This window comes from Sminthopsis crassicaudata, chromosome 1 (genome assembly GCF_048593235.1).
Source record: "Sminthopsis crassicaudata isolate SCR6 chromosome 1, ASM4859323v1, whole genome shotgun sequence".
In the NCBI taxonomy this organism is placed as follows: Eukaryota; Metazoa; Chordata; class Mammalia; order Dasyuromorphia; family Dasyuridae; genus Sminthopsis; species Sminthopsis crassicaudata.
The window spans coordinates 64,393,030-64,404,887 of NC_133617.1; the positions used below are offsets into that span (position 1 = coordinate 64,393,030).

General features: G+C 47.9%; 2 protein-coding genes across 4 annotated transcripts in view; one reads left to right on the forward strand and one right to left on the reverse strand.

Annotated features, from left to right (window-relative positions):
• The window catches only part of TJP3 (tight junction protein 3), a 61,291-nt gene extending 57,921 nt beyond the window's left edge, over window positions 1-3,370 (forward strand). For 2 of the 3 annotated variants that reach the window (XM_074307706.1, XM_074307713.1), the window contains exons 18-21: window positions 737-837; window positions 1,216-1,470; window positions 2,279-2,325; window positions 2,675-3,370. In XM_074307706.1, the coding sequence (XP_074163807.1) occupies window positions 737-837; window positions 1,216-1,470; window positions 2,279-2,325; window positions 2,675-2,777 (506 nt within the window). In that variant the 3' untranslated portion in view covers window positions 2,778-3,370. The remainder of the gene's footprint in view (window positions 1-736; window positions 838-1,215; window positions 1,471-2,278; window positions 2,326-2,674) is intronic. The other variant, XM_074307702.1, reaches the window with a different exon arrangement.
• Window positions 3,371-3,711: 341 nt separating this feature from the next.
• On the reverse strand, window positions 3,712-10,875 carry APBA3 (amyloid beta precursor protein binding family A member 3). Its single transcript, XM_074307717.1, has 11 exons — window positions 10,632-10,875; window positions 9,348-10,098; window positions 9,213-9,252; window positions 8,655-8,800; window positions 7,950-8,036; window positions 6,933-7,088; window positions 6,486-6,665; window positions 5,331-5,543; window positions 4,702-4,821; window positions 4,249-4,389; window positions 3,712-4,132 (listed from the first exon to the last, which is right to left on the reverse strand). The coding sequence occupies exons 2-11, from the start codon at window positions 9,990-9,992 to the stop codon at window positions 4,061-4,063; spliced, it is 1,800 nt and encodes a 599-aa protein (XP_074163818.1). The 5' UTR covers window positions 9,993-10,098; window positions 10,632-10,875; the 3' UTR covers window positions 3,712-4,060.
• Between the last annotated feature and the right edge of the window lie 983 nt (window positions 10,876-11,858).

Below are 11,858 nucleotides of genomic sequence, written 5' to 3' on the forward strand. Positions count from 1 at the left end.
AATCTTCATCAGATATTTAATGCTATGTGGCAAGTTGCTCAACCTGTCTACCTTGGTTTCCTCAGCTACAAAATGATTCTGAGAATAGCACCCATCTCTCAGAGATGTGATGATCTGATAACAAAAGACTATTATTAGTTTGGGAGAATGTGACATAACAGATAAACAGAAATTGGGATGGGGAAAGAAGACTTCTTTGGTTTAGGGCTTAGGCAGAAGTTCAAAGGTGGTGGAGGTAGGGAGGTAGAGGAAGGTTGCTGTAGAGAAAAGGCTCTAGACTAGAAACCAGGAGATTTGCCATCTATTTCCATCTCTGCCAGTGACTTCCTGTATGACTTTTCCTTTTCTGGGCTTGTTTCCCTACCTAAAAATGAGCATGATAGTACTTGATGGAGGATTACAGTGTTATTAAGGAATCTTAGTATTGAATAAGAGAAACAGAATGAGGGGGGTTAAATTACTTGCCTATTTTTTCCTGAGGTATGGGAAAGGAAGAGAATTCCCCTCATCTAATATGAAACCCCAATGTGGAAATGTTAATAAAGAGTCCAGACCCATGTCTTAAGGGGCTCATGATGATTCAATAATATTATAGTTGTTAAAGCTCATCATTAATTAACAGTTTTTATATTGAACTTGTCAGATGTCAGAAAACCCTCTAATGAACTGATCTCTTGGGATTTGTCATTGGAAGAGGATTATATTTCTCTTACCACCAATATCCACTTATCTTTAGCTACCATTCAACTTAAGGGGACCAACAATGGCTGGTACCAGGAGCTCAAAGATATCATCAAAACCCAGCAATCCCGACCTATCTGGACAGCTGAAGACCAGGTAAACCTACTTAGCAAGGATCTACTTTTGTTATATGCCTTCAGAGGTTAGAAAGGGAAAGAAAATGACTTTACTGTGAAGATAGTAATGGTAGCAATGGTGATCACAACCCCACTATGTAGCCTCCAGGCTACTCTAGAAAGGTGAAACTATATTGAATTATTTCACCCTTATCAGAAGACTGACATATTTTCTTTGCTAAGTAACATAGTATGATGAATCAGTGGGAAAAATTGAATTTTTCATTATCCTATAACTAAGCTCAATGTTAGGGATCACCAAGGACATCTTTTTCCTGGATTGCACCAGTTTCTACTAAATGGGAGTTCCCAAAGTTAGACCATTTGTGTCCATCTCCTACATCATTCCCTCCCCCAGGTTGACAATGCAGCCGAAGAGAATCTGGACCTGCCCCACCAGGACTTTGGGGGGAGCAGTGCCTATCTCAGCTGTGACAGTCGTGTCAATAGTGACTATGAGACAGATGGAGAAGGTGGATTTTACACGGACAATGACATGGAGGAGGAGCCCATAGAACCGGCACTGGCTCGTTCATCAGAACCAGTAGAAATAGATGAGGCAGAAGATCTGAGGAAAGAGACACTGCCACCTTCAACATATTCAAGAACCCAGGTAAGCCAAACCTCCTTTCACCCACAAGAAGGAAGAAATCTTTGCCAGTCTCTTAGGTATGGGGGCAAACCTTGAGCATAATGTTACCATTTACACCTAATAGACACAAAAGATAATATACAATTTTCTTTATCTTGAGTTGTAAAGGTGAAAAAATAGGGGTGATATTTCTCCATAAATTCAAGTTTTCTTTTCTTACTGCCCCTCCTTCCACATCCCTTTCTTGTGTCTTTGTTCTCCTTGTACATATATCCTTGGACAAGTTTTTCTTTATTGGATGTTTCTAAGATCTCTCCTTGCCCTAATATTATGATTCTTTCCACTTTCTCCTCTCTTCAGTGAAACAAAGGTCTGGTATTTTTATTTATCAATGATTTTGATGGTGCTTAGTTTGAACTTTAAAAGCACACATGGGGGAATGTGTGCTCTCTTTTTAGCATCCTTCAAAATTAAATGAAGTTCTTACTGATAGGGTTCTTGGTTGAAAATGGGATGTTTCTTCCTAAAACCATGGGCTCTTCCGTTTCCCTGCTTTAGTTTTTGTGAAGGGCAGTTCTCTGTTTAAAGGTCCTGTCTCTCCCTGCTTCAAAACCGAGCACTTACATGCCCAAGTCCCTTTTGCACTGACAGGTTTTGTTTCCATGTATTTTTCTTAGTAATTTGTGTTTCCTGGAAAGGGAGAGTGAGGGGAGGGGTGTGGTAATACATTTTTCTCCCCTTCCCCCATCTTCCTGCCCACATTTCCCCAAATTATCTCCACTGTAAATCTACTGTTTTGCCCCCATTAACCTTCACTGACTCTCTACAGGCCAGGGATCTATCTGCTAAAGGCCAGTGGAGAGAAGATAGCATGAGGTAAGGCCATTTCTCGAACATGGGTAGAGGGAAGGGGCACAGTTGGTGCTAAGGGAAACTCTGGAGAGTATATTTCCATAGGGACAGGGTGAATTTAAGGCTAAAAATCTCTTTCTAAAGTTAAGAAAATGAATCATTAAAAAAAGGAAATTACTTGCCCATTCAAATCACGCGTACTCCAAATCCCAAAGCTCTTTCTGCATCATCCTGCTCTCCCCAGATATTCAGGCCTTCTCTCCAAGAGAGATATTTCCCCAATAGCTTCATGTTTAGAAATTTTAGACCCAAAGAAGGAGTTATCTGTGGTCACATAGCCAGCCACCAGGTTCTCATTTCTTGCCCTCCCCAGAACCTATGAGCGAGAAGCCTTGAGAAAAAAATTCACACGAGCCCGGAACTATGAGTCGGATGAGGATGATGGCTATGACTGGGGCCCTGCCACTGACCTGTGACCCTGGGGCATGTTGATCTGTCCAGCATCAAGGTCACCTCAGGGAATCTGAAAGGTCCTCCTGCCTTATTCCAGCAGCCTCAAGGAAGAGGACTCACTCTGGCTTCTACCTCCTCATTCTGGGAAGGCCACATCCAGACCTGCCTACTTCTAAGAAAGTTGGATTTTTGTACACCACCACCCACTCCTTTGGTAATGCAGGACATGGAAGGAAGACTTACATTACCCCATCCCTCATACTCCCTTCTTTGGGTGCGACTGTCAGTGTCACAAAACATTCCCATGAGCCCCTCCAGGACAGTCTAATTCTAAACTGTCCTAGAACATGTTTCCATTCTCCCAGAACTGGGCCAGAATCAAGGCAAACTCTTGTGAGTTTTATGTGAGGAAACAAAGGTCATTGTCAGGATCTGGATTTAACCCAGGGCTTGAATGGTGTTAGTAGAGAGTAAGAGTTAAAAAAAAAAAAAACAACAACAACCTGGGTATCTATGAACTTTAAAAAAAAATACTTGATAACTATATTTCAATACAATTAGTTTTCTTGGTAATCCTGCATCATTTATTTTGTTTATTAAAAAATATTCTGAGAAATCTATCAGTTTCACCAGACTATCCTAGTGTGGGGGAGTTGGGGAATGTGTCACCAAACGATATGTATGGTACAACCCCTGGATGATGGGTTTCAAATGCTGTGTGCATGCGTGTGTGTGTGTGTGTTTGTATGTTGAAGTTTTTTAACTTAGGCTTAACCCCTACCCTAGTCTTGTGGTAATCTCTGGGGCCTCTTTTTGCTCCAGATCCATTTAGACCATGACTAAGCCCAGGGATTCAGCCAGTCTTCACCATGCCTGCTCCTGCTGGCCCCGACATGACAATGGAACTCTCAGCCTCACTCCAAACTCGATGCTTTGTCCACTACTGCACTCAAGCTCTTTTCACTACATAGTTTAATTTTTATCAGCCAAAATGATAGATTAAAAATCCCATGTGAGTGACAGTAGTTTCTGTAGACCCTCCCCTCCAGAAAGGGGCACATCTCTTTGGTGGATGGAGAGAAGAAGGTAGGCAAGCTGAGTCCAGGATTGTGGTAGCTCCGGCCCTGATGATCTGAGGCCCAAAGTGGCACTCAGGAGCATAAGGCACTGACACGGCCTTGGCACAGTGGGCAAAGCCCAGGACAGAGAAAGTCTTGGCCATGAGGATTTCCAGGAGAGGCAAGGTTTGAGAGGATGGATGTTGGGGTAATCATTCAGGGGGACCACGCTGGGCCCCCCTCCCAAGTCACAGATAGACAGGTTGCTCCTGGCCAGTGAGGAGGCGGTAGGTGGAGGCTGGCATCATCTTAATGTGGACCTAGAAGGAGAGAGGAGGTTCAGGGCTTGGGTGCATACCCGAGGAAACTCATCCCACCCAACCCCAGTCCGAGGGCCTGGAAGAGAAACAGGGAGGTCTGAGGGAAAGGTGCCCACCTCATCATGGGCCTGGGTAAGCAGCTGAATAATTCTGTCATGGGGAGTGGCCACCACGCTCTGTCCATTGATCTCAATGATCCGGTGTCCAACTCGGACTCCGCCACGCTCTGCAATACCTCCTCGCATCAAGCTGCAGATCTGATGAAGAGAGCAGGATATGACTGTTAAGGGGCCCTCCCACAGGCAAAAATCCAGATCTCTTCCCAGCATGCATTCCTACATCCTCTGAGGTCCTGGAGGAGAGGGCCAGTCCTGCCCTGAAGCAGGATACCTGCATTTCCCAGGACTCAGAGATGCAGGCCATCTGTCTTCACCGACTCCCACCACCCCACTTGTATCCAAACAGAAGATAGAATGAGTCTCCCAACATGCTCTGGACCTTCAGGGCCCTTCTCAAATACCCAGTGCTTGAGGTACACGCAGTCCTGGCTCTTACCCCCCCATACTCACAATGCCATTTTCTACACAAAAGCCCAGCTGCTCTCGAGCATGAGGTCGACGGATGATGGCTGTGGTGACAGGTGGACAGTGCACAATACTCAGTGTTACCGAAGTCTCAGACTTTAGTTCCTTTTGAGAAGAGGGGCAGAGATTAGAATTAGACCCCAACAGCTGTCTGGGGGAGGAAGGGAGGAGAGAACTAGATCCTGAGAAATCTGGTTTCTAATCTTGGCTTTACCATGTGGTGCAGGGTTAGTCACCTCTTCTTGGGGCTTTTAGCCATCTGAAAACTGAGGGAGCTGGTCTAAATCAGTAGTTCTCAAATTGTGGTCCAGAGGGGCATCTCTGAAACCCTTCCAGAGTTTACAAATTCAAAATTAGTTTTTATTTCTAATATGGTAAATATCCATAAACATAACCCACATGAACAGATCCTCAATAATTGACAGTATAATAATAGTATAAATTTAAATAGTATAAACAAAAATTTGAGAACTATTGGTCTCAATAATTTCCAAGATGCTTCTTAGTTCTCCAAAGGTTCTTCAGCCCAATGAAACATGGACTTAACCTCTATTTGCTATACTTGATTCAGGGTCTGGAGAAGGCCCTCAACCCAAATCCCAAAGGACACTTACTCGGACTATAGCCTGGCACGAGGCTAAGGGCAGCCCCACCAGGCTGGTGCCATTCACTGCAGTGAGCCGGTCCCCAATGCTCAGCAGCCCAGAGCGCTCAGCTGGACCACCATGCAGCAGATTGGCGATGACGGCTGTGGGCAGCAGGGAACCCCAACCAGATTCTACCAGGGCCACACCCAGGCACTCTCCCCGCTGCTTCTCAATACATACCTGTCAGGAGAGAAGAGCAGTCAGGAACAGAACCACACATCCCCCCTCCTAGCTGCTTCCTGCCCTGGGGGAGCAAATGGGATTAAAGACCAGGAGGCACAAGATAGATCTAGGATAATCACTTTCTCACATCCTTGGAGCTAAAAGAGATCTTAAATGGTGGTCTAATGGAGTTTCAAAGAAGTTAATGGACCCAGATCATATGGTAGTCAAAAGAGCAGAGTCCAGATTTGAATACATTACCCTGTCTCCAAATCAGGCTCTTGCCAACACACCATGATGCCTTAATGGTGAAGAGAACAAAATGGTTTTCTATCTAGAAGCAGTTGTGGTATAATGGCTAAAATCAGTGGATTTAGTCTCTGAAAACCCTAGTATGAATCCCAACTTTACCATCACTAGCTGTCTAACCTTGGGCAAGAGGCTTTAGTAATACTTGGGAGAGAAGGGAATGGAATGAGGTAATGGACAGAACCCATTTTTGTAATTTATATGGCATTAGATTTCTATATAAATGTCAATTATTGTTATTTTAAAACTCATAACTTTAGGATGAAAATAACCTTAAACTTCCGGAACATAAAACTGTCAGAGCAGAAAGGAAGTTCAGACCCTAACTATTTATTATCTGAGCTGATCAGAACTTTGAGATCATCAGTCCAAGTCTTCTTCTTACCCCTTATTCCACAGATAAAAAGCAACATGAAGTCCAGAAGGGTGAGGGCATCTCACTGCCTTCTCAAGATGGCCTGAGAGCAAAATAATATACTAAATGGTTTAAAGGTCAATAAATAATAGGTCAGAAAATACTGAGGACTTCAAGAACCTAGGGATGAAAATTATGAGAACAAAAAAAGGGGATGAACCTTGGGAGAGTGGACTGTGGAAGCAAAGGGCTGGGGGGGACTGATTAGGTGGTGAGGAGACTTCACTTTCACTCACATCCCTGCAGTTCTCCTGATTGGAGAAGTGGGCCAGGTCTCCATTGTGCAGGTCCCCTTCCTTCGGCCTTCCACGGTCTTCTTGGGTACTCAGCTGGCTAGGATCAATGCCACTGGCCCGAAGGAATTGGCCATAGGCCACGCCAAAGGCCTGTCCAATGGCTTGGGCAATCAGCTGGGCCTGGGAGGGCATAGAGAACACTGATAGCCTGCTCCTCCTTAAGCTCCCAGTTCCGGGCATTTCCCAGCAGCCCCTTGTCCATGCATCCTTGGAATCATCCCTCAGGATGGACACTGAAGATAAAGGCTTGGCCTGGGGCTTCAGAAAAGTACACAGGGCAGATCAGGGCCAGATACCCTTCCAGATCCTCACTGAGCCCCAGATTGAGCTTATGGAACCCTCAGAAAAGACCAGGGCCTGTCCCTGCCCCTCCCCCGGGCAGCTCACATCTGCTGAGTGGAAGACATGGCAGATCATCTTGTAGAGTCGCCGTTCCTGTGAGCCAGGCTGCCTTGCCAGACGCCTTCGCGCCATCAGCACCACCACGTTGCCAATGTCAGCAATGTAGGAGATGGTCTGCAGGGAGTGATCCATCATAGCTTCCTGGTGGGGATAAAGGCCAGAGACAAGAGACTCAGCCCCGTGGCCCAATCCCAGGTCAGAAGGGCTGGATGCGAATCCTAATTCAGATACTAAATAGCTGTGTGGCCAAATTATTTATCCTCTAAGCTACAGCTTCCTCATCTTTAATAACGATAGCCAGCATTTATGCATCACTCTGTTTCCATCTTTAATAATAACTGCAGCATTTTGGTATCTCTGTACATTATCTTTTGGGGGGTGGATGCTATTCTCATATCATTTTGCAGATGAGGAAACTGAGGCAGGCAGACATTACATGACTTGCCCAGGATCACACACCCAGCAAGGGTCAGGCCAGATTTGAGCTCAGATCTTGCTAAATCTAAGCCCAGGGCTTTATCAACTGCTAGCTCCCTCAATATAAAAAAAACAAAAACAAAAACAGGCTAACACATGCGATGATGACCATATATGGCTGTTGCAAGGAAAGGACCCTGCAGACTATGGAAGCACATTAGGATGACCTCTTTCCCCCATTTCTTCCTTTGATGCGCAGCTCTTCATTTTCAAGCCCTCCCTTTCAAGAACCTTCACTGGCTCCACGTTGCTTGTGGAGCTATACGTTCAAGAGTCAGAACTGGAAAGGACTTTGGGCATCCATCCAAATCCCTCTTTTTACAGAAAAAGAAAGTGGCCCAGAGGGTTTACATGACTACTTGGCAGGCTTAAGTACAAGGTTCTTCACCTGAAGTTTGAAAGCCCTCCATGACCCGGCCCCAATCTCCCTCTCTAGGTCCCTCATCCCTCATAGCCCCCCCCTTCTGCCCAGGCGTGAGCTCCTTGCCAACCTACTTCTCCCTCCCCATGCTCCAGGGCAGGTACCTGGGAGTCAGCGGTCAAGACTTTAATCCTCTTTGTGGAGATGAAGAGGTCAACCTCAGTCATGGGCTGGGTCTCTCCCTCAGGAGCCTGCAGGAAAGGACAGGAGTGAGGGCCACAGGCTCCTAAGGCAGACTGGGCCAGACCAAGCTATCCTCCACCCCAGCTTCTCTCCTTTCTTCTCAGGAGCCAAGCTACTGCTACAACACACTCCTCTGCTCCCTCAATGGAACCCAGATGTCCCGGGCCTCTGACATAAAAGAAAACAGAGACTGAGAGAAAAAAGCATTAGTGGAGTTCCAGCTCTCCCCACTAAATACCTGTTTGACTTTAGGCAAGACATTTAAGCCTCCTCTATAAAATGGGGGTGGGGAGTGCAGAGTAGGGGTGAAGGTGGAAAAAATGAACATTGAGATGGGCTAACTTCATTTTCATCAGGCAGTAAGGAAGGATAATAAAGCCAAGTAATTCACTGGGTGACATCTGCCCTATTGATTCAGTTCAAGAGCAAAGCCTTAATGGGATAAGGCCCTGGACTCCCCCCATGATTTTCCCCAAAGGTATGTAGAATCTCAAGGCTAAGCTCCAGTTCCAGGCTCCATTCTCTTTATCTATAGACCTTTATTCTCAAGGGCAAAAGGATAAGGTGACAAATGGTCGCCTAGCACATTCTCCTGCTGTCTCCTTCCCCACCCTTTTTAGCCTTACCTTGATCCGATCCACAGCCTCTTGGGCCTGGGCCATGCGGGCACTCGGGGATGGGTTTCGCTCTGAAACGAGCTGGGTGGAGCCTAGATACTTGGCTCCAAAAATGACACCATCCAGGAGATCTTCTGGGTCACAAGGTCCTGCCACTAAGACAGGAAAGGCAAGGACAAGGGTCAAGTGAGTCCTTGTAGTCCCCACTTGTGGTCCCCAGCTCTCCCCTGGAGTCTTTGGGGGTAGTCATAGAAATCCCAAACCTGTCACTCCACCCCTGTCTGTAACTGCAACCTGTATCACCCATGGCTCCAGAAGCCACGAATAAGCTGACCATTATTTTAGAAGCTTAATGAAGCTTGCAGTACTCAACTAGAGAAGAGCGGGTGGGTCCTGGAACTCTAAAGTCTATTTTGAGAGGTCTAGACTTACCAGTCTAGAACTCTCCATTCCCATCTAGTCTGCAGAGTACCTGCCTAAGCTTCAAGCAGAGATGGTTCTTATTCCCCCCTTTAAGCCCCTCCCATCAGGTACTGCATTGGGAGAAGGGAGGAAGAGGGCACTCACCTTCTTGGAAAGTAGGATAGGATGCTAAGGCTTCAGAAGTCTGGAAGGAGACACGAGAAAGGGGGAAGCTTAGCAACAAGATTTCCTAGTTTCATTCCTGAATTTTGCTGAGGGAGATGGGAACATCGTTTTTACCTGGGTGGTGCCAGCATCAGCAGACAGATCCTCAGAATGGACCAGTGGACCAGGTCCCAGCCAGGGCTCTGGGGAGCTACTGGAACTACCCTCTCCATCCCCAGACCCCTCCTCTGTCCTTTCGGCACAGTCCTTCGGGGGCTGGAGGAGACAAGGGACAGAGCCTTGGGGACCTTCAGGGGCTGGGGGCGCTGTTGGAGTCAGAGGCGCCCCCTCCTCACCACACAGCAGATTGATCAGGTCTTCATGCCTGGCTTCAGACGACAAAAGTCCGTGATTTTCTGAGGCTTCAGGAGTGCTCAAACCATGGCCAGTGGCAATGTGGAGGGGGCAGGGGTGTCCATTCTGGGAAGGTGCTTCTGGCAAATCTAAAGGCAAGGCCTGGAACTGGTCCACCAGGTCCTGAAGCTCCTGCCCACTGGGGTCTCCGTCCAAGTCCATCTGGTTCTGATTCCCCAAAACCCTGGGCCCCGTCCCTTCAAGGTCGCTGGCTGGTGCTGCCTCGGGGACTGCCAGGTCCCAAGGGCAAGGGGGTCCCGAGGGAGTAGCGGCTGAGGGTGGAGGACCAACGGAGGGAGGACTGGAGGCCTCTGACTGCTCCAGGTCCATGGCTGGCGGCTCAGAGGGAGCCCCAGCAGGGTCCATGTTCTCACTCTCTGGTCTCAAAGGAGCAGGCTGAGTCCCGGGCCTTGTCACCAGGTGCAAAAGCGGAGTCTCTGGATCTCAGCTGAGCCATCCGTGAAGCAAGAAGCTGGATGAGTAACAAGTTATAGTGAGTAACGGAGGCACTGAAACAGCATTTGGGGCGCGATGGGCAGACTCTGGAGCACCCCAGAAATGTCCGCGGGCCCTGCAGATCCCAGCACGCACCTCTCTACCTCTCTGGGGTTGCAGAGCACCTTGCTGCGGCTCCTCACACCGCCCCGGTGTCGTTATCCCCATTTTGTAGTGGCCCTTGGGTTGACTTACTCTTTGGGGTTTTCTTGGAAGGGACACCAGTGGTTTGCCATGTCCTCCAGCCCATTTTACAGATGAGTAAACTGAGGCAAACGGGGTTTAGTGACTAGGGTCTCCCCAAGTCCCCGCCTGGCACTCTGTGCACCAGCTCCCCCAGTTTTGCAGATGAGGAAACTGAGGCTGAGTGGGGAAGGGGCTCCTGGGAGGTCAAACAGCTACTAGGCAGCAGAACGGAAGTCTGTCCCCCGCCCCCTCCACTTTACCCGGTCCTTCCCCCACAAGCCCAGTCCGCCATTTCCCTGACACCCCTGCCCCAATTTCCCAAACCTGCTTAGGGTTCCAGGCCTGACTAGACCACATTCTGTCCCCTCAATTACTCCCGAGCAGCGGCGCGTTCCCGCGAGGCCGGAGTCCTGGGGCGGCCCTGGCTCTGGTCCCGGGCCCGCTCCGCAGAGCTCTGCGCCGGGCTCCCCGCTGGGTCCAGACTCGGGGTCACTGCAGCCCCGCAGCCGCCAGCGCCGCCGCTCCCAGCCCAGCCCAGCCCGGCCAGGTCCTCACGCCACACTGCGCAGGCGCCATCCCAGGGCTTGCCGGGAAATGTAGTTCGTGGGGCTGAGTGTAAACCTGGCGGAATGAATGGGAGAAAGTCCGAGCTGACTTTCTCCCATTCCCCCAGGAGGTTTTCATTTAACTTTCCAGAGCGCTTTGAAACTTTGTTTCAGTCTTCAGACTGAGGATTGTTGTGTATTACATATACATTAAACTATTACACACACTCATTTTTGTTATATACAATGTGTCATTTTTGTTATATACAGTATATGTGATATAACGTGATTATGTGATATGTATTATACACACACACATATATGTATTCAACACTGCTACCACAGAACTTGTTCTTCCACTTAAAAGCCAGAGTTCTTTCCACCCTATTACCCAAGCCCTAGTGCAACATAGATAGCCTGGACCCCAAGTACCCCGAATCTCAATCCTTGGAGCTTGCCAAGCACTGACCTTTTGCGTGCCTCATTTTGTACTGCAGTGCACGCGCACGTGTGTGTTTGCGGGAGGACTCTGCAACTTGGAACAAAAGACAAAAGCTCCTTCTCGTGGTGTGAAAGCGATTTTTCTATGGTCACCGTCTTGTTCAATATCAGATTCGAACCGCCTCCATTCCGTGTCTTCACATTTTCATTCTTCAGTAACTGATCATCAGCATCGATTTGTGATTTTAAGATCTGCAAAGTGATTTACAGATATTTTTTTTCATTTGACCCTAAGAACCGCCTCAGAGGGAAGTGTTATTTGTACTCCCATGTTTACGGCTGAGAAAATCAGGGAAGAAAGTTATCCAGCTTCAGGTCTAGTGCGGGCTCCACTGCCTCCACCTGCTTTTTCCACACAAACATCTTGGGGAGGGGGAGAAGCAAGGACGAGCTGGGTTGATTTCACTGGTGTAGGAAGCTCTAGGGAAGCGGTCCGTCAGAGCCACCAGCGCCTACAATTCATAAGTTCGGGGCTTGTCAGGGAATGTCAGGGAATACCCCATAT

Excerpts from the sequence above, each read along its gene's own strand:
- APBA3 (XM_074307717.1), bottom strand. The coding sequence starts at position 9,992 with ATGGACCCTGCTGGGGCTCCCTCTGAGCCGCCAGCCATGGACCTGGAG. Across the intron at positions 4,390-4,701 it reads TTTGTGTAGAAAATGGCATT|ATCTGCAGCTTGATGCGAGG; the intron begins GTGAGTATGGGG and ends TCTCTTCATCAG. Across the intron at positions 4,133-4,248 it reads TTACCCAGGCCCATGATGAG|GTCCACATTAAGATGATGCC; the intron begins GTGGGCACCTTT and ends CTCTCCTTCTAG.